This window comes from Crinia signifera, chromosome 9, assembly GCF_055691185.1.
Source record: "Crinia signifera chromosome 9, ASM5569118v1, whole genome shotgun sequence".
Lineage (NCBI taxonomy): Eukaryota > Metazoa > Chordata > Amphibia > Anura > Myobatrachidae > Crinia > Crinia signifera.
This window is the reverse complement of record NC_139225.1, coordinates 49,694,449-49,721,933: the sequence shown is the minus strand read 5'-3', so window position 1 is coordinate 49,721,933 and position 27,485 is coordinate 49,694,449. Positions and strand designations below refer to the sequence as shown.

Sequence of the window (27,485 nt, the reverse complement as noted above, 5' to 3'; positions counted from 1 at the left end):
ATTCTTCTCTGGAGTCAACTACAGCCTGGGCATATACATACAACCTGACAACTTCCAGTGTCCTTACTTCCCACACTTCAGTATCCTCGTTTATCCCAAAGTGCCTTGAAAAGTTTGCTCTTTTTGTTCACCAGTGACTGTTTCTCAAAGAAGTATTTGAGTCATCCCTATATGAAATCCTCCATTAAACCTGCTTGATTTAACCCCTCTTCCGCTGGTCTGTCTCCAGTTCCTGAGCACCACACGGCCTCATCAAACCCTTCCGGTGTTACACATTACATGTGGGGAACACATACCTGCCGAGCTGCACAGCGCCTAGGCAGCCATCAGCGGCGCCACTGGTTATTGCAGCAGCCAGGTAGGTGACAATATAAGCAGGGACAGTACAGTTTATCACACAGGGAACACATACCCACCGAGCTGCACAGCGCCTAGGCAGCCATCCATGGTGCCACTGATAGCTCCTAAACTGTATGTTTGAGTGAGGAAATAGTCAAAAATAGATTACAGAACTTAAATAGTAACAGATCTCCTGGCCCAGATGAGACCCTGGGATACTAAAATAATTGAGTTCTGTCATAGTACCATTATATCTGTTATTCAAAGAATCAATAAACTCAGGGATGGTACTAAGGGACTGGCGCATAGCCAATGTAGTACCAATATGGAAGAAAGGTAGCAAAACTAACCCTGAAAATTATAAACTGGTCAGCCTTACATCCATTGTGGGGAAAATATTAGAAGCAATAATAAGAGATCGTATCCAAAATTTCGTAGAACAGGAGAAAGTGATAAGTAAGGCTCGGCATGGGTTCATCAAAAATAGATCATGTTAGACTAATTTAATTAGCTTCTATGAGGAACTAAGTAGGGGGCTGGACTTAGAGAAATCTGTTGATGTAATAAAGCTTTTGACACAGTGCCGCATAAATGGTTATTAATAAAACTAGGTAATTTAGGGTTAGTAGATAAAATTTGTAATTGGATTAAAAACTGGTTGCCCAATCGGGGACAGAGAGTGGTGGTAAATGACATACATTCCAGCTGGGTTATGGTCCAAATTGAAGTCATGCAAGGTTCAACATTGGGACCCACCTTGTTTAATATATTCATTAATGATATAGGAGAGTAAAATTGCAATTTTTGTGAATGACATGGAATTGAGTAAGGAAATTAACTCAGGAGGATGTAGATGCACTACAAAGTGACTTAATTAAGCTGGAAAGGTGGGCAGAAGGGTGGAAAATGTGGTTGATAAATGTAAAGTAATTAATTATAATGAACAAGCTACTTATAGGCTAAATGGCGTTATTATAGGGAATTCTGCTGTAGAGAAGGACAAGGGGTCATCATAGATGAAAAATTGGGTAATCGTACACTGGCATGCATTAAAAGGGGAATGGATTCAAGGGATGCCAATGTGATAGTGCCTCTTTACAAGGCATTGGTGAGACCACACTTGGAATACTGTGTTCAGATCTGGGCACGCACCTTAAAAAGGAAGTAAATTAATTGGAACAGGTACAGAGAAGGGCAACTAAGCTAGTAAAAGGTCTCAAATCACTAGAATACAAAGATAGGTTAACCAGGCTGAATATGTTTTCACTGGAGAAAAGAAGGTTGAGAGGTGATATGATTAGTGTGTTCAAATACAGGATTGGTAATCATATGGAACTGGGAGATGATTTGTTCACTAAAAGTACTATACTTAGGACAGGCGGGCATGTACTGAGGCTCGTACTGAATTAAGAAGAGAATCCTTCAGCATTAGAGCAGTAAAATTCTGGAACTCATTGCTGGTGGGGGTGGCTACAGCAACTATTATTAATGAATTTAAATCAAAACTGGATACATTTTTGGCCACTAAGGGAATCCTATAGATATGACTTAGTCAAGTCAGTAGTTACAAGTGAAATAGGCTGAACTTGATGGACTAATGTCTTTTTTCAGCCTTAATTACTATGTTACTATGAAGCACATTCATTTCAATCGAGTTCACTCTACCTATCCATGAGATTGAAGTTGCAGACCATATTTGCAGACTTAACTTGGTCTAAAAGGTGTGGGTAATTGCCCTGAAAAAGTTGATGGAGACTGCGTGTCAGAAAAACTCCCAAATAATTAATCCTTTGTTTATGCCATTTGAAAGGGAATGATGCTTTTAAAATAGTTTTGATGTTAACTGATAAATAGAAATCCAGTATTTCAGTTCTACTGTAATTGATCTTATATTCAGAAAAGATAGCTTAAAGCTCAATTTCTGTAAGAAGAGGATGAAAAGCTTGGTTGGGATGGACAAAAGAGGAAGGGGTTAGGCATAATGCTAAGACCTTGGCGTAATTTTAAGGTCCACATTTAAAAGGGAAATCGCTCTATAATTTTGACATTGGGTGGGGTCTCTATCGGGCTTTGGGACTACCACAATACCTGCATGTGTAGTTGCTGGATCAAAGGAGGCCCTTTCCATAATATTATTAAAGAGAGAGGTAAGGTGTGGGGTTAGTTCTGTAAGAAATATCTTATAGTATTGGACCAAAAACCCATTAGGGCCAGGAGATGCTGGGGATCTCATTGACTTAATCGCCTTTGCTGTCTCCTTCACCGAGATGGGTTAATTTAATGAGCTGGGAATCGGAGATGTGGGGCAGTGGGGTAGAGGTTAGATTCCAGTGTAATCCCTCAGTTCTAGTAGATGAATTTGGCTCAGGAAAATTTGTGTATTCCTGCCTTATACCAGTTCAGCTCTCTGATCCTATATGGTGCACTGCTACTCCAGAGATATGGAGTAGTTTCCTGCCTATTTTGTGAGACATAACTGTCTGGGGGATAATTCCAGGTAGGCTCTCAAATACAGTAACATAGGGGTTTATTCTAGTTCATTCTTTCTGACAAAATCCTTCTTAGATGGACAAAACCATGTGCACTGCAGGGGGGCAGATGTAACATGTGCAGAGAGAATTAGATTTGGGTGAGTTATTTTGTTTCTGTGCAGGGAAAATACTGACTGCATGATTTTACACTTCAATATAGATCTCACTTTGAAGAAAAACCCCACCCAAATCTAATTCTCTCTGCACAAGTTACATCTGCCCCACCCGCAGTGCACATGGTTTTGTCCATCTAAGAAGGATTTTGTCAGAAAGAATGGACTAGAATAACCCCCATAGTAACATAATGTAGTAACATAGTAGTTTTGGTTGATAGAAGACATTATGTCCATCAAATTCAACCTTTTAAAGGACCCTCTGTTCTCTAGATGTTAAATATCCTTTGAAATTTTTACTTTGATTCCAGTTTGGGCTAAATTATGTTTATTGGTTGTACCCCTGGATGTTTTTATCCAATAAATGCTTGTCCAAACTTAATTAAATTATTTGTTGTGTTTGCTGACACCATTTCTTCTGGAAGAGCGTTCCGCAATTTTACTGCCCTGTCAATAAAAAAAAACCTTTCCTTTAAAGGGTTCTCTCTTCCAGCCTGAGTGCATGCCCCAGTATGTCATCAGCACTAATGGAACAAGAGTGACTGTTATTGGCAAAGGCCCTCCATTAGATTGGCTCTAATGGCTAATATGATATAGTGTAGGAGTTCCCTGACACAGCCCAAGAAGAGGCATCTGATAATATTACCACAGAAGAGGTGCCCAAAGATTAGCAGCAGGAGGGGTGACTAATAATATAGCTTTAGAAGAAACATCTGTCCTGTTGACCCCAGTTGTGGTATCTGATTTCTGGCTCAAGAAGTGTCCTACTGTAGGAGAATTGTTTATTCTGTTAACCCAGGTGGGGTACTGGATCCACATACTCCAAGGGGCATCTAGAGTTTAGTCTGGCATTTCAGCCCCTAAGGGAGGTATCCAGAGTCAAGGTCTCAGTTGGAATTCATAGAGTCACAGATACAGACTTTAACTTCTGTATGCACTTGTATTCTGCTTTTACAGAATTAAGTACCTGTGGACACTTCGGTCCATCTGTAGGTCAAATGAGTCCTCTGTTACCAGCCGGTTCAAGCTTATCCATACTTAATCCAGTTCCATTCTTTTTCCCAGTTCAGTCTCCTCTGGTTTTAGCTGATTCAAATATTTCTAGCCTGTAGCCAGTCCCATCCATAGTTCCAAATAGTCTTCCAGCTCCAGCCAGTTCAAGCTCTGGTACTATCGTTTGGTCCAGTTCAGTCTTCTTTGGTTCTAGCCAATACAAATATCTATTAATTCTGTCTCCATCTGTTGGTCCAAGCAAAGGACTTTGGCCGGCTTGTACCAAGAATGAACTACAGTTTGCCATCCCATTTTGCCTGCTTGCCAAACTGTCCAGAGTCCACTTTCTTTTTTAGGAGATGCAAGTATCTCAGGGCCTCAATCCAAGTTAAGGTATCAAGCATCTTACATCAATACTCAAGGGTCTCTGAGCCCAATCCAACTCCATAATCTCTTTGGAAGATCTACTAGTTTCAACCACTTCAAGTAAAATCATATATCCAATGACTGCGGAAAATTGTAATGCCATGCAGTGGGACATCAATTTGAGTACAGCTTTTTCAGCTTTGTACTTAAGTTCCTCTGAGCTTTCTTTGCTTATATCTGTTTGCCTGGATAAAGGACACCCATCTATCTACTCCAAAAATTGATTTCAGCCTAATATTTCAAAAGGGATTGTGATGTTACTCACCAGAGTCATTAATATCAGTTGCAGATACAGGTGCTGCAGCTCCAGAGTCCCAATAGAGGATTACAGCCAGACAACTGCAGAGAGTATTTTTATTTATAGATCTGATATTCCTCAAGCTAATTCCATTTCAGCTTCATAGTGTGCATGACATTTCAGATTTATATTCTGAGTTTTCATCTGGTGCTTCATCTGTTTTTGGCAGTCAGAGTCAAGATTTGGAGTGGCTAACCCACAATGAACAATGATCCTGCACTCCGGGATTTATGGTAATTAAAAAACATACCGTAGTCCAAAACCCTCAAAGTTTGAATCTTCCAAGAGCATTGGCAAATGTTCTTGGAAGATTGCAGCTAACCGAGCACCAGAGAGGCCACCCACCATTCAAAGGCCCCCTCCACCTCTCCCCTGCAGTCGCTGTCCTTCGGTAACATGCAAGGGGATGTGTAACAAAGACACATTCCCTCACATGCCTGCTCTGCAGGAGAAATAATTTATTAAAATAGAAATTGCATAAACATGTAATTCTTAAGTGAATTTACATACATAATTCATGAAAAATATATAAATGTAGTTATTGTGTAGTGGGGTCCCCGTTCTGGGCGGGTGGTATAAACTGATGTTTATACTGTAAATAAAGGTGATTAGCCTCTTTAGATGTTAATTGCTTAGTTCAAAGATGTTAAAAGTTAGTGTGCTTGACTAGTAGATGAAATTGCTTGGTTAGTATGCTTGGTTGAAGGAAAAGCCCATTTGCGAGTATGCAGACATGCAGAATGTTAATAGTGATAGCTTGTTTGAAGTAAAGCAGTAGAATGCCAGCAAAGCACGTTCTCACCCATTTAGGTGGACCATCACTGCCATGCAAGCAGTGCAGGAGCAATTCAGCTCACCCGTTTGATTCCCTGGTTTGGGGCCAGGATCCGTTCGGGTTGTTGGCAATAAGATTTTTACCGGCGTCAGGCACACTATTGAAAGCTGTGTGTTGTGGCAGATGCCTGTGTAGTCACTGGTGGCAGAGTCCAGGTATAGCAAACCAGGAAATGTATGTAGCGGCAGCTCGCCAGAAGTGAATAGCGGGGACCTGCAGACAGTAGAATCTGTATGTACCACAGGTGGAAATTATGATGACCTGTTTTGTCTCCCACAGAAAAATACATTCTCAAGACAGGCATAGTCAAATTGCTTAATCAACTAATCATATATAGCAAAACAAATAAAAAGTAAATGTGTCCAGTGTCTATTACGCTATACATTTATGCATAAAGTTGAAATCGCATTACTATAAAAAATGTATTAATCTATTTTTACTTTTATTTGTATTTTTATTATTATGAATAAAAGCTAATGAAGAATAAAGGCTCTAACACATGAAGGTTTAAATAAGAAATTTAAATTAATACATTTGTAACTACATTTGTGGGAAAGGCACATTATGTATAATTTGCAAAGAGGGAAAGAGACAAAAAATATAAAATAAATTGAATTAAATTAAAAAAACAGATGTATCTATAATAGATTGATTCAGACAAATGACCTTACTGGTTCCAGTAGAGCAGGGGTGTCAAACTCAAATTCATCGGGGGCCGCATCAGCAGTTTGGTCACCCTCAAAGGGCCGGTTGTATCTGTAGGACTATGTGTCCACTCTTTATTATCATAAATTATTGTCACTGCATTCAATTATTACTGTTTTTTGTAATAATGTAAGTAATAACTAGCAGGGAGATTGGCTGAGGGCCTGGGACAGGGCACAGTGACGTGACGTCAGATCGCCCAGCAGGTGACCTGGGCCTCTGGGTTCGCAGGACTCTCGCTAGAGTTCTGGACTGGTGCTGACAGTGGGACAGATAATGATAATGACCCTGGACACAGGCAGCCGCACTGCAGATTTGTGGGCTCAGGCTGCGGCTGTGTGCTGCTGGCCTGGCTCTTTGCCTGCACGGCCACGGACTCTGGACTGGACAGACTGGTCTGGACAACAAGAGACAACACAACTGTGCCCACCCCACTTCCAAACTTACAGTAAATATACTGAACCAACTGATTCCACTGCTGCGCAGCGCGGCACCACAGGCAGGAGGCAGCTCACCGCGGGGCCGGCGTCCAAGTCCGACAGGCAGCTGCAGCAGCATGCACATCACGGTGTCACTGGCACTGCTGTCAGTCGGGCGTGTGTCACACATGGCAGCGCCGTAGCCCCTGCCTGCAGAAGGAGATGGGGAGGAGTCGGGCACGTCACACAGTGACATTAACAAGTCTTTGTCCACTGTCCTGCCTCCCTCCTCCTCCCAGCGAGCGCTGCGGCGGAGTGACTGTGTCACCCGGCTTCCTCACGTTGTATGTCTCTCAGTCTCTCTGAATGTGATGTGACACTCACACTGTGATGGCTTCCCGCAGTAATGTAATCGGCGCCAGGCGGGGGTGGGTGGCGGCGGCTGCGCGGGCCACATGACGAGGTCTGGCGGGCCGGATTTGGCCCGCGGGCCTTGTGTTTGACACCCATGCAGTAGAGGCAACTGCAAATCCTAAATGGCATATAGATGTCATATGGATAGTTGACTGTCTTCCCAACCCATATGGAAGGAGGCAATGACTCTATAGAACGATTGATTATATATAAATGAATTAATATTAGTACCAGTCATACTTAAAGGTGAACTCTAGGTACAAGGTACAATAAAAAAAGGAAAAATTTAATAATAATATTAATAATGATAATACAAATAATGTAATTACCAGTTATAAAGATCAATCTATACATGAAAAATCCAAAGCCTCAATTAGTCCATGAGGACTGAGTGCATCTAATTTAAAGATCCAGGAAGTCTCAGCCAGGAAGAGTTATCTGAGACGATCCCCACCCCTCTTGGTAGTGGGGATGTATTCAATGGCCTTGATAGAATGGCCCTCCAGATCTCCTCCATGGATTAAAGAAAAGTGGTGGGGAATGCTGTGATTGGGATTTTTTTCAAGAATGTTCGTCCTATGTTCCCTAAAATGACAATTAATACTACAAGTCCTCCCAACGTACTGTAAATTACAAGCACACTGGAGGATAGTATAGTTATGTATAACTGTATAGTTGGAGCCCCTGTGAACTTTGTTCCTTAGGTCGTGGCTCACCATGGCTAGCCATGGCTATCCTATTGTTCTCAGCAGCAATAAAATACATAGAACAATACAGTTGGGGATTAGCATAGTAATCCTTTTACTCACTTAATCCAATTAACAGGCTAAATGAGGAGGGCTCCATCTGTCCATGCAGTAGGTTGTGTCGCAATTCATAAACTGTTTAATCGAGTAAGCTTTATTAGTAGCTGTTGTAGCTGTTGAAATAATGACATTTATACTTTTTATTGGTCATAAATTTACAGGTAAGGCATATATTCTTATTACATCTATAACTACCAAGTGGTTTAGATGGGAACTTATCTGTTGTACAATTTTGACGTAGTCTTGAAATTAGTTTTTTGTGGATATTGAAGATCCAGGGTCTATAATGTTCACATAATGGAGGTACAGTAGTTACTAGTGCCTACTGGGTTTACAAAATTGGTTAACTCTACTCTATTATTCTCAATGGAGAATACTACAGTATATACATAAAGTTAACTGAAGTTGAACTAAAAGTGTGAAGGAAAGTATGATTGAAATTATTAGTGTTAAGAAATCTAACAAAATCAAGTGCCAGGTCCTGTCCACCATTCCAAATATTAAAGAGGTCTTCTATGTAATAGCCATAGAGGACCATATTTTCTTTATATGGGCCACCCCGATTAGATGTGCCTCAAGGTGACCCATATAGAGGTTTGCAAAACTAGGTGCAAATCTTGTCCCCATGGCTGTTGCTAACCGCTGTAAGTAAAGACTATCCTAAAAAAAATGAAATGGTTGTGTGTAAGTATGAAGAGAATTGAATCAAGAATGACATTTTTCCTTTCTACAGATAGATCCCCATCAGAATCTAAGTAGTGTTGAATTGCCTTTACTCCTTCACCATGTTGAATATTTGTGTATAGCGCCTGGACACGAGGGTGAGAAAAGCCCACCCCTCCGTCCAGTTCATACCTCTTATTAACAATATGTGTTGTGTCTTTTATGTGTGAAGGAAGTGCTGTGACAAAGTCCTGTAAATGAAAATCAACAAAATGTGACAAATTAGAGGTGAGAGTACCCACTCCCAAAATAATTGGTCTACCCGGGGGTGTTGTGAGATTTTGGTGAATTTTGGGTAAAAAATGGGAGTGACCGGATGATAAGTGAATAAAAATTGTGACTCATCTCTGGATATCGCATTCTCCATCACTGCTTTATCCAGCAGGTTTTTCAATTCTGTCTGATAGAGGCCTGTAGGGTTTAAAGACAGTTGTTCATAGTATTGTCATATAGTGTCATTAAATTGTCTGAGAGCTTCAGTTAAGTATGCTTATCTGTCCATAGGGACAACCCCCCCCCCCCCTTTTCTTTTCTTTTTTAACTACAATAGACGGGTCAGATTTTAATTGTTTCAATGCCTTATGTTCAGTTACACTTGAATTAAATCTGATTTTAGGAAATTGCATTTATTTCATTTTGTTATAAAAAACATTTATGGCTGGACTTTTTTGTTCAAATGGAAATAAGTTTGACTTCTTTTTAAAAAGATGCTTAATTGTACTGGTAGATTGAGTGTTAATAGCGAAAATTTCTAGTTCAGATGTATTATTTTCCCTAGATAATGATTCCAAATCTTGTCGGGTTGGGATATCATTGTAATCCAAAATTATTGGGTGACAGTTTACATCTAGTTGTTTTTGTTTTAGGGCTTTAGTTGCGAAATATCGCTTTCTGCACAGGTCTCTCGTGAATTTATTAAGATCAGTAAAGAAATAAAAAAATGTTGGGTTCCTGTTGAGACCTTTACACAAACAAGTCTTTTGGGCATCTGTGAGTTGATGGGACGTCAAATTAAATATACCATTATCGTCTAAGTTTGGGTTTTCTGTGATCTCTTTCTACCTCCTCATCTCCCTCTCCTTATCTAGATCTTTTTGGAGAGTAATGATTAAGATTGACATAGGGGTTGTGATTGTTCCCGGCTTTGGATTGAAAAACCTGATTGGGTTCAACCCATTGCTCAGTTCCCGAATGGTTGGGGAGTTCTTTTTTTGCCGCCTATTTTGAGAGTTGGAACGAATGGGTCTAAAATGATAAATCTCCATATAATTTAGGTCTATCTGTTGAATGATGGTATGATGGTTTTCTCTGTCTATATTTAGAGTGTATAAAATTATTATTTGACCTATTGGGTGTAGTATCTCTATCGGAGACATATGTAGATTTATGGTAAGTTCTTATTAACCCTTTTTGGTAATTGTTTTGGTCTCCCATTTACGTTTTTTGTTGGTAATCATATCCTTTTGGAATCTCTCCACTCTAGTATTTATTTGTTCATCTCTTTCTTTGAACAATATACTATCTTTAAAGGGTAGTAGCTCATCCTTTACCTTCTCTGTTTTTTCTATAGTTTTAGACACACAGTCTTCCATATATGGCACCAAAAGTTGCATTAATGCCGTTTAAAGTGCAAATAAAGTGCACTTCGTATTTGGATATTGTTATTTCCTTTGGTACTTATGTATTATCTGGGCTCCCATGTTAAATGCACCCCATTTTTTCATACCCCTACTATCCAACTACGCATGGAGTTGATTTTATATAGTGTGGCGAGCGCAGCGAGCCACCGTGCCTGAAGCGTGGCGAGCGCAGCGAGCCCCGCGAGGGGACACGGTCTCATAAAAAAAACGGGAGTCCAGATATTACATAAGTACCTTTCCTTTTTAAAATAAAAAATCTATTTTTATTGAAATCATTGTCTATTATTGTGCTAACATAACTGCGCCCCTTGGAAGCCCATGTTAGTGCAAACTACGTGAGCTTTACCTTTCCTTGTTCTGCTTGAGGTACAAAACCTCTAACAAGGGGCTGCAAAAATGTATAGCAACAAGGGATCTTAGATACATATCACCAGCGCTTCTAATAGCCTTTGGGCTAACTGTTGGTTTTTTCTTGCTTCAGCTGAAAGCAGGGCAAATTTAAAATTTCATGCAAGTGCTGCAATCTCCTGCATGCACTTGCAGAATGTCCACAAATTTTCCGGACAACTGCCAACATATTTTGAATACTCCTGTAATTTTTCGAGAAATGTTGCACCACCAAATGTATTGTGTGATCAAAACATGGGACATGTTGGAATTTGCCCAGATGTAATGCTCTCACAATATTGGTGGGATTGTCAGATTTCAAAAATCCCGAGGAGATTCCAAGTGGGTTAAACCATTGCGCGATGACTTCCCATAGTTTTTCAAGGAGTTTTTCAGTGGTATGCCTCTTACTGAAACCGGTGAAACACAAAGTAGCCTGCCTCTGAATGACCATGGGAAATTATGTTACTTCTGTTGCTGTTGGTGCTGCTGAAGGTAATACATCTACCCAGTGGGCAGTCACAGTTATGTAGTCTTTAGTTTGCAGTCATGTAGTCTTTAGTTTGCCCTGTTCTGCTTGTCCACATATCCGTGGTTAAGTGGACAGTTGGTACAGTGGCATTTTTTAGGACACTAGCAAAGCTTTTTTTAATGTCCATGTACAGTCTTGGTATTGCCTTCCTGCTGAAGTGGAACCTACAGATGTGTCCACATACATCTTGGCTTTTTTTTTTCTCAATTTGTTGCAATATGTAAAACACGGCTTAGCTGTTTTTTCCAAATGTAGCAAGTGGGTCGGATTCTAAAAATTGTTTGCAGCAGTAGAATTTGTATAAAGCAATAGATTAGAGGTGGAAATTTTTTGAAAATTCAAAAGTGTGACTTTTGCAGAGTCCAAGGTGTGTCATATTGTGCCATACATGGCGCAGTAAAACCAAGATGTATCTGGACATATCTGTAGATGGAATTTGGTAACAGGGGCCAATGCACCCTGTACATGGCCCCTGTCATGCTGGACACAGTCCCTGTCACGCTGGACACAGATCCTGTCACGCTGGACACAGCCCCTGTCACATTGGACACAGCCCCTGTCACGCTGGACACAGCCCCTGTCACGCTGGACACAGCCCCTGTCACGCTGGACACAACCCCTGTCACGCTGGACACAGCCCCTGTCACACTGGACACAGCGCCTCTTACGCTGGACACAGCCCTCTCACGCTGGACACAGCCCCTGTACACTGGACACAACCCCTGTCACACTGGACACAACCCCTGTCACACTAGACACAGCCCCTGTACACTGGACACAGTCCCTGTACACTAGACACAATCCCTGTACATTGGACACAGCTCCTGTCACATTGGGCACAGGCCCTGTCACACTGAACACAGGCCCTGTACACAGCCTTTTGTAAACTGGCCACTGCAGCACCTGTACACTGGACTTGAGTACAGCAGCCCCTGCAGCCCTTAATCAACACAGCAGCACCAAACAAATAAAATATTATTAGCACTGAAGTTTAGCACAGCACAACCACCCTCTAACCTCTCCTATGCTGGAGTGAAGATGGCAGCAGGCGTGTGTGTCTATTATAAAATCCAGAACACACAAGAACCGACAGCGCGATGATGACGTTTTGCCTCGTTTTCGGTCTGGAAAGAGGCGGCAACTCCCGAGTCAGCTCGGATCCCGCCTCGGATACCATTGCTCGGGTAGGTTTGGATCTCAGAGATCTCAGAGATCTCAGAGATCCAGACCCGCTCATCCCTATAAAAAATGTATTAATCTATTTTTACTTTTATTTGTATTTTTATTATTATTATATCAATTTTAATTTGTTGGACCTAATATATAGGTAGCAGGACATAAAAATAAGCACAAATAAGAAGAGAGGAATAAAGGCTCTAACACATGAAGGTTTAAATGAGAAATTTAAATGAATACATTTGTAACCACATTATGTATAATATGCTAGGAGAGAAAGAGACACAAAATATAACATAAATTTAATGAAATTAAAAAACAGATGTATCTAAAATAGATTCATTCAGGCAAATTACCTTACTGGTTCCTGAGGGGGTGAGGAAAGTGGCAACTGCAAATCCTATATGGCATATAAATGTCATATGGATAGTTGGCTGTCTCCCCAACCCATATGGAATTAAGGCAATGACTCTATAAAACGGTTGACTATATAAATTAAATAATATTAGTACCAGTCATAATTAAAGGTGAACTCTAGGTACAAGTACAATATAAAAAAGGAAAAATTAAATAATAATAGTAAATAAATTAATTACCAGTTATAAAGATCAATCTATACATGACAAATCCAAAGCCTCATTTAGTCCTTGAGGACTGAGTGCATCTAATTTAAAGATCCAGGAAGTCTCAGCCAGGAAGAGTTTTCTGAAACGATCTCCACCCCTATTGGTAGTGGGGATATATTCAATGGTCTTGATAGAATGGCCCTCCAGATCTCCTCCATGGATTAAAGAAAACTGTTTAATCGGGTAAGCTTTATTGGTAGCTGTTGAAATAATGACATTCTTTTTATTGGACATAAATTTACAGGTAAGGCATATATTCTTATTACATCTATAACTACTAAGTGGTTAAGACGGGAGCCGTGTCGAACCTGTGGTCCCTGGTATAGAGGGTAATAGGTTTGGTGCTAGAATAGTTCTAAGGTTCTTGTTCTTTTAAAATATAATTTTTGTTTTTTCAAGGCATCCCTGTAACACTTTGTCAGTTTATAAGACCCACCCAGAATGGGGACCCCACTGTACTTATTATTACTAATTTGGATGCTACATTTCTTTATCTTTCATGAATTATGTATGTAAATTCATTTATGAATTATATTTTTATGTATTTTTTTTTTAATGAATGAATGTATGTTTCCGTATGAAATTGATTTTTTTAACATAGAGTATTTGATAATTTATTAAAGTGTCCAGTGTCTTCGTGATCCTCATGGAACTGATTATTTAATTACTAATTGATCTATCAAAAGTCATTAAATATATAGCCAGCAGCGTATGATATACACTGCTTCTTATATGAAGATCATATATTAGACATGCTACATTTACTGCATGTACCAGCGAACTAGGTTTTGGTTGAAAGCCCACTCCAAAAAATCTAAGCAGTGTGACAGAAAGCTTTTGTTCTTCATTGAGCAACTTTTTTAAGGCCGTCTCGCTTCCACCAACGGAAGGAATAAGTTACTGACGATTTTTCTGTTGGCAATCTTTTTTAACCGTTTTTAACATAATTCTTTTTAAATGTATGTGTTGTATTCATTTAAATCGAATGTACTTGTTAGGTGATTTGATGGCGTATTAACTTTTATTTGTAAGTTAACCCTAGTTTCACAGTTCAAATCATGTTTTTAATCCCGTGTTTGATTATACTGTCTTTTTGTTGGAAAAGATGAGCAAACTCACAATGCACACTTGGTCAGACATGTTTCTTGATAAATTTACCACTTACTGTAATATAAAATGTATTTTATTCCAGGTCTCAGTACACATAATGTTTTTCTCATGTAAGAAAATGTATATTAATTTTATAGTTTGATTTTGTTTGCACAACCTTTTTTTCTTGCCTTTTATTTTAATTTTAATTGAGTTTAAATTATCAACAGTTTTGATTAAGAAAAGTTTTTTTCACCGCGCTGAAAAAGGGAAAAGCAGCTCAATATTCTGTTACAAGTGAAATAAAAATTGGAGGGATGAGCGCTATTGAAAAGGGATACAATAAGAAAAGGATAGAGAAATAAGAAGTATGAAAAAAAAAACCTTTGGTTAATATAGCGTTTACAGCTCTTCTGAGCTTATTTGAATGTCCGTGGTGCGTGCTAGACTACCTTTCCCTACCTCTTGAACCAAGGAGCGGGTTTGTCGGGTTGGAAATTGGCGTGCTGCGGCTGGTGGAAATGCCGCACGTCTCTTCTCCTCCTCCGTCTACCCGAGCGGTACACTTGGTGCGGTGGGTGCAGCTTCGGCTCCAATGGTATGGAGCTTTCTTCCAGCGGTGGGGGGTGCACACAGGGGGACCACGGATGAGCCTCTTCAACGCGTTTCGTGCTTTAAAGCACTTTTTCAAGAATGGCTTGTTTGGGTTCAGTTTTGATTAACCATTAATCTTCTATTGTTTACACCTGGACTAGCGTAGATTGTTTACATTCTGACAGAACCTTTTTATTAGTGCACATCTCTAGAAAGTGGGAATTGCATCCTGAATAAATACTGATTCTGTACAGAATATATCTTTATTTTAACTGAGCATAGACAGCACATTCCACTAGAAATACCTTCTGGGCTTAGAAAAACCATTTATCGGATTCATCTATATGCATGGAGCGGTCAGTAGACTTTTGATTTTTAAAGCTATGACCTTTTATGTGAATTAAAAGACTCCTACATGGACCCAACTTTTGAATAAAAAGAGTCTGAGTGACAGTGTACCTCAGAATTCTTTGCAAGGACCTATTAAATCATCCTAGTGTGGAGATACTCCGCTTGTGAAAGCCATTGAAAGTAACATTTGTGTTTCCTGCGAACCCCTGATGAAGTCCCATGTGGGGATGAAACGCATTGGAAACGCTTGCATGCTACTATGAATTATCTGAACCTTTTAACGGTCTGGAACAACCACTAACATTGGGGTTTATTCTAGTTCATTCTTTCTGACAAAATCCTTCTTAGATGGACAAAACCATGTGCACTGCGGGTGGGGCAGATGTAACTTGTGCAGAGAGAATTAGATTTGGGTGGGGTTTTACTTCAAAGTGAGATCTATATTGCAGTGTAAAATCATGCAGTCAGTATTTTCCCTGCACAGAAACAAAGGGGGACATTTACCAAAATGGATTCGTAGAAAAAAGGTGTATTCGTAGGGAGAAATACACCTTTTTTTTTACGAATTTGTATTTTCGGGATTTACAAAAATACAACAATTCGTAGTCCTAAAGATGGAACATTCGTATTTGTAGTTACAAATACGAATGCCCTACACCATCGATAGGATACGACAGAAATCACCATTCAAAAGAATGGTGGTTTCTGATTTACTAAGCAGCCGTACTGATAATACGGCTGCTTAGTGGTGTAAAACACCCACGCAAATACGACAGGAAAATAGAACACCATTTTCCTGTTCTATTTGCGTTTTAGCCTGCACGGATCAGTCAGATCCGTGCAGGCTTCAGTGTAAAAAAACTAGAAAAATTAAATAAATAAAAAAAAAAACGGCGTGGGGTCCCCCCCACAGCCGAAACCAGCACCAGGCTGACAGAGCCTGGAGCCGGTAATTAAAAATCAGGGAACCCGACAAATAGGGGCTCCCCGATTTTTAACAACCAGCCCCAGGCTCCAGGTCCGGGGCTGGTTCCCAAAATACGGGGGACAAAATGACTAGGGGTCCCCCGTATTTTAAGAACCAGCCCCAGGCCAAACCAGCCAGCAGGGTAATGCCACAGCCGGGGGGAGACTTTTTATGCAAGTCCCCCCGGCCAAAGCATTAACCCTACCGACCAGTCAGCCTGGCCAGGGGCCCTGGGGGAGTGGGGACCCCCCCAATAAAGGGGTCCCCCCCCTCCAGGACTTACCTGACCAGGCTGAAGCCTGGTGCTGTCCTCGATGCCCCTGGGCGGTGGGCATCGAGCTGATAGCGGTGTAAAAAATAGAAAAAACTATTGTTTTTTACTGTGGCACTACAAGTGCCAGCAAGCCTCCCCAGCAAGCTGGGACTTGGATAACCACAAGTCCCAGCCTGCTGGGCATTAAAGGGCCCGCTGGGTCTTGTAGTGCCACAGTAAAAAAAATAGTTAAATAAAACACACTGACACCCATTTTAAATAAAAGTTTAATACACACATTACATACATACTGATACTTACCTTTCTTGATCCCGTAGGTAGCCCTGGTCCTGATGTCCTGTGTCGTCCTCCAGGTCCATCGCGCTGAGGAGAGATGCTGAGATATTTCATATTCGGCGCCTCTCCTCAGACTGAATTCTATTGGCCGCCTAGCAGGCCAATCAGGAGCCGAGAAAGTCGGCTCCTGATTGGCCTGCTAGGCGGCCAATAGAATTCAGTCTGAGGAGAGGCGCCGAATATGAAACATCTCAGCATCTCTCCAGAGCGCGATGCAGAGACAGCGGAAGCAGCGGGGACCGGCGACAGCTGTGAAGATTACCTGGATTACGTCGGATCAAGAGAAGACTTCTTCAGCGCAGGACCAGGTGAGTAGGATTTCCTTCCACAGCTCCAACATGGATTTCTTCGGACCCGGACACCGCCACGGACCGTCGACATGGACCTGGAGGACGACGCAGACAGCCGACATGGACCTGGAGGATGACACAGGACATCAGGACCAGGGCTACCTACGGGATCAAGAAAGGTAAGTATCAGTATGTATGTAATGTGTGTATTAAACTTTTATTTAAAATGGGTGTCAGTGTGTTTTATTTAACTATTTTTTTTACTGTGGCACTACAAGACCCAGCGGGCCCTTTAATGCCCAGCAGGCTGGGACTTGTGGTTATCCAAGTCCCAGCTTGCTGGGGAGGCTTGCTGGCACTTGTAGTGCCACAGTAAAAAACAATAGTTTTTTCTATTTTTTACACCGCTTTCAGCTCGATGCCCACCGCCCAGGGGCATCGAGGACAGCACCAGGCTTCAGCCTGGTCAGGTAAGTCCTGGAGGGGGGGGGACCCCTTTATTGGGGGGGTCCCCACTCCCCCAGGGCCCCTGGCCAGGCTGACTGGTCGGTAGGGTTAATGCTTTGGCCGGGGGGACTTGCATAAAAAGTCTCCCCCCGGCTGTGGCATTACCCTGCTGGCTGGTTTTGCCTGGGGCTGGTTCTTAAAATACGGGGGACCCCTAGTCATTTTGTCCCCCGTATTTTGGGAACCAGCCCCGGACCTGGAGCCTGGGGCTGGTTGTTAAAAATCGGGGAGCCCCTATTTGTCGGGTTCCCTGATTTTTAATTACCGGCCCCGGCTCCTTCAGCCTGGTGCTGGTTTCGGCTGTGGGGGGGACCCCACGCCGGGTTTTTTTTTCATTTATTTATTTGTCTATTTTTTTTTACACACTGCAGCCTGCACGGATCTGACTGATCCGTGCAGACTGCTAGAAATAATTCGTATTAGCAGCCGTATATACGGCCGCTAATACGGATGGCTACACCATCGGAGGGTTACAAAGCAGTCGTATCTGACTGCTTTGTAACTGACCCTCCGGAACACGAGTTTGCATACGACTTAAACAGTCGTATGCAACCGTAGGGAAAAAAACAATACGAAAAACTAGGTTTTTCATATTGGTAAATATTACCCAAAATAACTCACCCAAATCTAATTCTCTCTGCACATGTTACATCTGCCCCCCCTACAGTACACATGGTTTTGTCCGTCTAAGAAGGATTTTGTCAGAAAGAATGAACTAGAATAAACCCCATTGTGTGGAAAAAGAGACTTTTATTAAACGTTTGAAATTTATGGACTTTACTTTGCTTGTTTTGAAAATTATCATAAGGCTTTACTGATCTAATTGCTAAGGTCACTATAAAGGGCGCCATCTTAATATTGCTATCCATAAATGTATGTATGTTAAAGTAATTAGAAGTATTATCCTGATTACTGCTGTATTACTTTTGATACCTTCATTTATTTTTGGTTGTCAAAAAAAAGAGTTCTGTACCTCATAAATCATGATATTTTGGTTTGTCTTCATTTTCTAAGTTGATCACTATAACAGTAGTTTTCTTAGTTTCAATTGTTTATATGTCCTGTCGGTGCCATATAGAACCATGGAGGTTTATAACCGTACCAGCAAAATTGTGAAATAGAATTTAGTTTTTTTTAATTTTTTAAATTTAACTGTAATGTATATAGCAGTGTTGAAACCATATACCAGTGATATCAGTAATAATAGCTACTCACACCTCTGAAGAGCTATGTTCTAAATGTCTATGCAGAATTGTAATACTCAGTGCCATTTTTTAGCAGGAACCAACAGGAACTCAGCTGAAATATGACATCATCAGGAAATGGGTTCCTGAGATTGTTCTGGACTAAAATGTATTTTCTTTTGCCTTTGTTTCTAAATACAAATGATCTCTCTCTCTCTCTCTCTCTCTCTCTCTCTCTCTCTCTCTCTCTCTCTCTCTCTCTCTCTCTCTCTCTCTCTCGTTCCTGGACTCTCTGTCTCTGTCTCTCTCTCTCTCTCTCTCTCTCGTTCCTGGACTCTCTGTCTCTGTCTCTCTCTCTCTCCCTCCCTCCCTCCCTGTAGTTCCTGGACCTATTTTTCCAGTACTGGTAATACTCAATAGAGTGGTTTCTGAATGCACATTAGCACACCCAGCAGCCATCTTAGTAAAGGTGCCTGGGCAGCTTCCTTGTAAGGAGATTGAAGCACACTTCTCTCCAACATTAGTATGGTGGAAAAATCACTTTAATATTTGTTGTTAACTGTATGTTCAACTAATCTGCAATCTAAAGAATATGGAACTATCAACTTATAGAATGCCAAAGTTATTTTTTTTATTATATTTAAGGACATCTTTAATATATTTATAGATAGATGCTTTAATATATTTATACAGTAGATATATACAGATGTAGCCACCTCATATGGCTACATTGTGCCACATGTGTGACATGTGTGGCACAATGTGCATGCACACTGTCTTATGCATGTATTGTAGTCCCACTAGTGGCCCACTACCGATGTAGCAATGGTGACCATAGATAGAGTGGGGTTAAAGTTCTTGTTACCTGAAAATTAATATGTTGGTTAGAATCACTTAGTTATTCCAATATTTCTTTTTTTCCTAGGCCTCATAGTCCTTGCAGCCATCACCCCTGAGTCATCCCTGGATTCTGGTCATGAAACAAACTCCTCACAATTGACTGATGCATCACATATGGTTACCACTATGAAACAAAATCGCAACACTGCTTACTTCCTTGCCCACCACCTCAACAAGGAAAGTCGACTTGCACGGAAGGAGCTCCCATTTAGAATTCAGACCTGCGCAGCTCAGGCTGTAATCACTTCTCCTTATTCACTGGGTCACATGGAAACTAGCCCTGTATTAAAACCTGTTTTTTTACAACAACATATGATAGGAGCAGGATTGCAACAAATGTCAACAGAAGCTTCTTTAAACCCACTATTTAATTTAAACAATGGAAAATCAAGACTTAAATCTCCTGAAAAATCCAAGGAAGAACTTAGCTTTACAAATCCTCAAGTTAGCTCAAAGATCGCAATGAGCCTTCCAAAGAAGAAGTCTAGCCCAAATCTAGCTCCCTCTGTAGAATCTTCAGAAAATATCTTGTCATCTTCAACTGAAAAGTCTATCAGTAAAAGTGCTAAAAAACAGAGGGATAAAGATAGTAAAGATGACAAAACCTCTCCAGATATCACATGCAGTTACCAGTTGTCACAAAGAGAGACCTCAACAGACATTTTGGGTGAAAGTAGGCATGAGGGTCATGATGTTCTTCAATTATCCCCAACAGATGATGAGAGACTCCATGCCAAAGCTTGTTCTACCAAAAGTTTGGAAGAGCAGCACAAAAGCCACACAATTGCAGAAAATAAAGGGATTGATAAATCTGTTGTAGATGATTTAGGTTCCCCAAACCATACCAAAAGAAACAAAGACACAAATGAGCATAGTCAAAAACCAGACACAATAGCCTCAGTTCCTAACAGCATTATGATAACTAGAAACAATGCACAATTAACAATTAAATCAGACATAGACATAACTTCACATGTTTCTGAAAAAGTGGCTACTCCAAATAAACTTGATGAATGTGATGCCCCTGCAAAACCAAGAGCAAGAGCTCCTTTCAAGTTGCGAAAACTGTTTTCTGCCACATTCCCCACACGAATGAAACGTGAAACTGATGAGCGTCAAGCACAGCTGCGCAAGGTTAAACAGTATGAGATGGAGTTTCTTGAAGAACTGCTGAGGCCACAGGGTAAATTAGGTGCTCAGCGCCAAGAACTCACTTGCCCACTAGTACCTGGGCACTGTTCATGTCAGGTACGTAGTAGTCCTATACAAAAAGTGCCAGGTATGTCCAGAGAACAGAGACGCAGTTGTGATTGCAAACGCATTACTAGAGGCATACAGGTCCAATTAAACCCTCCTCTGGAATCTGAACAAAGAAACAGAACATTAGTTCACAACAAAGGTCATATGGGAATTCGACTTGTACGTTCCTCCAGTCTTGAGTCCAGGGGTACAGAAAAAATAACTTCATGTCTAACCTCTTGTGCAGCACATGATAAAAGCACTCTTCAATACACAAAAATGACACAAAAATACAATGTCAATGAGGAAAAAAAAAAAGAAGTGCCCTACAACCCACCTCCTACTAAGTCGCAGAAGAAAGAAAGTGAGCCCATTGTAGAGAAAAACAAAACACAAGATATATCAGGAATCAGGGATGAGAAAAAATCTCCACTTATTACCCCACAGCAAGAAGAGGTTTTTACTGTCCAGACCAAATTGTCTGAAGAAGCAGTTTCAGGGGAGAAATGTTGTTCTATTCGTCACTGCTTTAACTGTCGAAGATGTTCATCCGGTGATGAGAACAGTGACAGAGATGAATTATCTTACTCCATTCCTATGCAGGTACTTCCAGGAATCAGAATTAATCCAGAAGCTACACCCATTTTAAGCCAGACCCTTCAAGTACTAGATGCCACTGTGTGTAGTGGACCTAAAGATAATCAAACACAGGAAATTGATCTTCGTACTGCTACTTTTGAAGGCAGCCTTGCCAAGGTAAATGCTTTACGTGGGCATTCCTATTCTCTTCCTGATGGTTTCATATCTGTGCAACTTGCCACCAATGAACTACTTACTGTGCTACGCCAATGTCTGGTCAGCACTGAGGTTGGAGTGCCAAAGCTAGATGGAGTACATCTTGCTCAATGCAAACAAGAACTAACATTGCGCTTTAAAGAGTTCCGTGCATCCTGCAGGAGAATGGCTGGAGTAGATAAGAATCCAGAGCATATGCTGACTGCAGTAACTTGCAGTTTTAAGGTTCTCTGTGGCCTAATTGAGACTTTTGTAAAACTGGTGTTTGTGATCCCTTCAGAAAGTCAACGGCAGGAACTGTTATGCAAGGTAGAAGAGGTGGTGAGAAATTACACATTCTTGCTCAGAGCAGCAGAAGAATCCAGTGCTCGGACATTTGGACAAAGTCAGACTGTAGTGGGACAGTTAGCTAAGCAGTCTGCCACAGTGGCAACAGCAGTTAGCACTTTCTCCCGTTCTATTAAAACCCTTATGAGCAAGTAATGTTTAAATACATTGTTAATTATGTTTTGAGCTTTTGTGATGGAACACAAAAATGAGTTCCCATTTGAATAGTACCAGCCTTAACTTGGAAATGGGAATCTAATCAACAATAGTAATAGATTGTTATGGTTATTAAGTTAGATGTATTTTAACTGTACATAACATACTGTACAGTATATTGGAGCAGGAACTTTAAGCTTACTTATGACTGTATGATAATATGCTATATCTAGCTGCCATACATCTATTTAGCAAACAGAATTGTGTTTGTGCATAACTACAGTACCTTTCCCACTGTGACATGCTTTACTCCTAAATTATCCTTTCAAAAAGTTACATTAAGAAAATTCCACAATCTGAAAAAGGGATGATGGGAGTTTGCATAATTTCCCTTCTTGACTGAAACAGGATTTTACACTATATTGGGAGCATCAGCATACAGTAGGGCAACAATCAGTATGAAAAGACATAAAGAAATAAATGCTTCTACGTTTCTATGCATTCAAAATAATCTTTGCATCACAGGTCTGACTTTTCATTGGAATACAAAATAATATTTAGTGTTCGTCTTTACCTACTGTACCTTATATTTCTCAGTGTGTAGTATATCAAATAATACAGCAGCTGGAATATTTCTTTCACTCAGATCATGAAAATGTTTTTGGTATGGCAACATAATAAAATTGGTTTGTGATCAAACTCAGTATAGTTTCACATCCTAAGTGAAAAGTTTACAGTTATGGCAAACTATGTGTTCCTTTGCAATCAAAAACTACAAAATACATGGGTGTGCAATAGATTTCATTCTGTAAAATTATACCTACAGCACTAGCACATAAAGTTTTTGTTAATGCTCTCCTAAAAACAATGTAAAATATCTTTGGTCTCATACTGTATGGAAATCATTATGGTGGAAAGTGTCAATTAAATTTATTTTCTACAATCTTTTCACTCATTCCATTTTTAGGTGAAATGCTTTTATTTATAACCTGAACACTAGTGTGTTTCATTTTGTCTCAAACAAATGAATTATAGTAAGGGATCAATGGGGCTCAACTGTACTTGTTACAATGGTACATTTGAATGCATAACCCCAGTATAACCCAATTTACCTATAAAAAATCATTAGAATCATAAAAAACATATTTAGAACATATTAATAACATGTTTGTGTTCTTCTCTGCCACACTCCCCCCCCCCCCCCCCCCCTTAGCTTCAACCACCATAGTGAAGCTACACAATTTGCAGGCAAGCATTTTGCCTCGCCCACCTCTACTTGTAACATCCACCCTGGTAAACAGCCCTCCACCACTTTCCAGAGGTTGTTCACCTTACCTTCTTCATCCTCCGCTTGCTTCACCATAGGGTTGCTTGGAGTATCAGGACCTACAGACCTCCTGAAAAGGGAACCGGCATTGAAGTGCTTTTTCCCTGGATGATGCCTCGCCTCAAACTTAAATGGCTGCAAGGCCAAAAACCAACAGGCAGTGGTGTAGCTAGGTGCCACGGCGCCCGGAGCAAGGGCATGTTTTGCGCTTCCCCAATTTGTAGTAGGTGAGGCTCCTGCGCAGTGAAAAGTGGGCACAGCCCAATATTATACCACACACCGTAATGCCCATTGCACATTTTAGCAAACTTTGCAATACCAATTACACATAATGCCACACATGATGCCCATTGCATACTATATAACACACCCTAACACATCAAAATGCCCATCACATACTATTTAACAAACCGTAATGCCCATTACACGTTTAACACATAAGTGCCACTTACCTATATGCTCAATGCCAGGGGTTCATGCTCAATGCCAAGGGGGACAGAAATTGCTCATTGCCAAGGGGGACTGAAATTGCTTGCAGGGAGGGAAGGTGGGAGTAATAGTGTGGATCAGGGAGGGCGGGAGTGATAGTGCAGAGCAGGGAGGGAGGGAGGGTGGGAGTAGTAGTGTGGAGCAGGGAGGGAGGGTGGGAGTAGTAGTGTGGAGTGAGGGTGGGAGGGAGTAGTGTGGAAAAGGGAGGGAGGGTGGGAGTAGTAGTGTGAAGTGAGGGTGGGAGGGAGTAGTGTGGAGCCCCCCAGCTGTCAGGGGAAGTGTGCGGTCGGCACAGCAGTGGTGCTTGCAGTCACATGGCCACCAGTGGAGGGACCTCTTTTCTGGTGTGTGTGCAATCCGTGCACCCCCTTTCCCCCTGTCGCCGGGCCTGCCCACTCCCAGCTCCCCGCTGTACCCGGGAGATGTGGACTGTGCTGCTATTTAAAAATCACCTCTCCCACTGGACAGCGCTAGCCAATAGGCACTCGCGGTCCAGCAGCCACCAGCTGATTGGCTGCTGGACCGCAAGCGCCAATTGGCTAGCAGTCCAGCAAATGACTTGAATTTTAAATAGCACCACGTCTCCCGGACACAGCGGAGAGCTGGGAGATAGCATAGGGAGACAGAGTAGGCGGGCGAGCTGGCGGTGCCGGCACGGCTCCGGCGCCCTTATAGCTTCCAGCGCCAAGATCTTGTGCTCCACCGGCACCGCCCTCACAACGCCTCTGCCAACAGGTCACACAACCTCTCATTTCTTTATTATTTATCTCTTTATTTGTATGCATTCACTGTAAGGGTGCACGGTCTGTGACCAACAAAAACTCTCGCTCCAATTAATAATACATTAATGACTCAACTGCCCACTTAATGGCCAAGTACTCCTTCTCTCTGGGCAATCATTTATGGCTAAAGTAGGGAATGGGCTTCTCCTCTCCATCTACCTCTTGGAAGAGGAATGCTCCTAATCCTGTCACAGAGGCATCTGTCTGTAACACAATTTTATTCTAAAGTCAGGAGCTTGCAAGACAGTCTTGGTATGCAAAGCTCGTCTTAAATCCTGCCAAGCAGTTTCCACTGGTCTAGACCATGTTATCTTGTCTGAGGACTGTTTTCTAAGACATTTGGCTAGCTGTGAAACCTGTGATAATATCCCACCAGACCAAGAAATGTCCTAAATTGTGACTTACTGTACATTTAGGTTTTGACCAGGTGAGGACTGCTTCTACCTTACTAGGCTGGGGTTTAACCTGTCCTCTGCCCACAATGTACCCAAAAAACTTGGCCTCAATAATACCAATGGCACATTTCTCAGGGTTGGCAGTAAACTCGTGTGCCCCACCCACACCCAAATCTAATTATCTCTGCACTGCACAAGTTAAATCTGCCCCACCTGCAGTGCACATGGTTTTGTCCATTTGAGAAGGAATTTGCCAGTGCAAGTGAACTAGAATAAGATACAATGGGGGAAATTTACTAAGATGTGTATTCTACTTCGCATGTGATGTTGCTGTGGGCAACCAATCAGATCCTGTCTACTATCTTCTAGAGGGGGGTAAATAAATAAGAAGTAGATTCTAATTGGTTGCCCATAGCAACATCACATGTGAGGTAGAAAACACATCTTAGTAAATTTTCCCCAATGTTTGTATGGTATACACTTATATGATCATTCTGTTTTTTGACATGTCTGGACTAACAAAGTGTACCAATAAACAAAACTATCTTGTTGACAGTAATTAAATAATGTTGTTATCTACACTTCACTGCATATGGTGAACCAATATTTAGGATAATTATTATTTTGGCCCGTTGTATCTGTGGGATTATAAGTATGTTGTATCTGCTATCCAATATGTGACTTTGGTGCCATCTAGTGGTCTAATAATGATAAAGGTATACAGGGAGAGAAGACTGAAAAACAGAAGTTTGTGTCAATATATCCCTGCGATGTGATTGATACACGATACCTGCTACTGATTGCTGTATCCGGATTGGCTTAACCAGTCCCCACAATAGAGCTGGTTGATCCGTGTTTCAATATGAAATTAGCGTGTATCTTCTTTCCATGTTAGAGTGGGGAACCTCCTGATTGGAAATTGCCCTCGCAGAGTAGTGTTCCCTCAATTGTGGATGAGGGAAAGTGGTTGTAAGCAAGATTTGATAGACACTGTTGATTACTGGATACACTGCTTTCTCCCATGTGCTTATAGCATTGATGGGCAATGAGCAGTATCTTTCGGGTCCAGTGTGTCTGCAAATGAAAATATAAGAAATCTGGGTTGCTGGAATATTTAATATGGCAGGGTGTCGCCTGTCAATATGTTGCTCACAACCAGATATAGAAATAGGAGACAAGTGATTAGTAGTGTATCAAAAGAAACAAGTGTTCAAAAAGCACCAAATTATATGCAGATGTACCAAATCTCAAAATAATCTTGATATCCATAAACTCACCATCGGCAATCTTTATGCCCCACACTTTAATAACTTATCTAAACCTTACTTAACTTAACACTAAAATAATGAGACAGACACGAGTGCTGGCGTTTCAAATATGAATGTCAAATTTATTAATTGACAAATATATAACTGGTCTATAAAGGGTGGGGGCCCTAAAGAACGGTCATAGAGAAAGAGAGGGGTAAGATCACATCACTTCCAATATGGGCAAATAAAAACAGAAAGGACAATGGTGTAAGAAACACTGAAATTAGGGTATGCTGGGGGAAAGTTGATATATCAAATATAGGGCAGATAGATGAAAGGGGAAATATTAAAACATTTGAACAAATAACAAAAGAATACCAGGTAGATAATAAAATGTTCTTCCGGTATCTACAGCTAAACACAACATACGGGAAGAGAGAAGTTATTATACAAGAATCCCCAATTAAACAATTACTGGGCAAAGATAGAGAAGTAAGGGTATCAACGATCTATAAGATGTTAGTAAGCCAACTTGAAAACAACCAGGTGGAAAAAACAAGAGGGAATGGGGTCTGGACATAGGGGAAATATCTGATGAAGAATGGAGTAAAGCCTTGTCATCCCCAAAAAGGGCAACTGCCTCTATAAGGTATCAACAAATTAATTTATTTACATTGCATAGGGTATATGTGACTCCGGTCAACAGTATGACAAAACAAAGAGGGACGTATGCCCTAAATGCAGGGGGTCAACGGGTACATACATCCACATGATCTGGTTATGCCCTAGGGTACAACAGTTATGGGAGAAGGTGGGACAAGTTATAAAGCAGCTAGGTATTGGGAACTTTGACCTTAACGGGAAATCTGGCCTATTGAATATAATGCCCCAACAGGGAGCAACTAAAGACAACCAAGCACTTATTGAGAAATTAATGACTTTAGTAAAAGTTTTAATAATTAGAAAATGGATGGCAAGGGACAGTCCCAAATTTAAGCACTGGATAAATCTAGTAAATAGCACAATAAGTCATGAAAGATATATGTACACTAAACGAAGGAACCCAGGAAAGTTTCATCAGGTGTGGGACAGATGGGTGACCTCCAGCTACTATAAGAGTGGAGAAAAATAAATATACACAAATATACAAGGCACATGCACAGTAAGGAACACATTGTGGAGGAAGAAAGGGGGATAGCATAGGTACAACCATAGAGCAGGGTAGGAAACTAGAAAAAAAGAAAAGCAAGAGAGAGAGAGAAAAAAAAAA

General features: G+C 41.0%; 1 protein-coding gene across 14 annotated transcripts in view; it reads left to right on the top strand.

The window, feature by feature from the left end:
- FRMPD3 (FERM and PDZ domain containing 3) overlaps positions 1–22,968 on the top strand; it is a 527,068-nt gene extending 504,100 nt beyond the window's left edge. For 5 of the 14 annotated variants that reach the window (XM_083159056.1, XM_083159055.1, XM_083159054.1 and 2 more), the window contains one exon: positions 19,481–22,913. In XM_083159056.1, coding sequence (XP_083015182.1) covers positions 19,481–21,972 — 2,492 coding nt within the window. In that variant the 3' untranslated portion in view covers positions 21,973–22,913. Of the gene's footprint in view, positions 1–19,480 lie in introns of all 14 variants that reach the window. The other 9 variants (XM_083159049.1, XM_083159048.1, XM_083159059.1 and 6 more) reach the window with 5 other exon arrangements.
- The last annotated feature ends 4,517 nt before the right edge of the window (positions 22,969–27,485 follow it).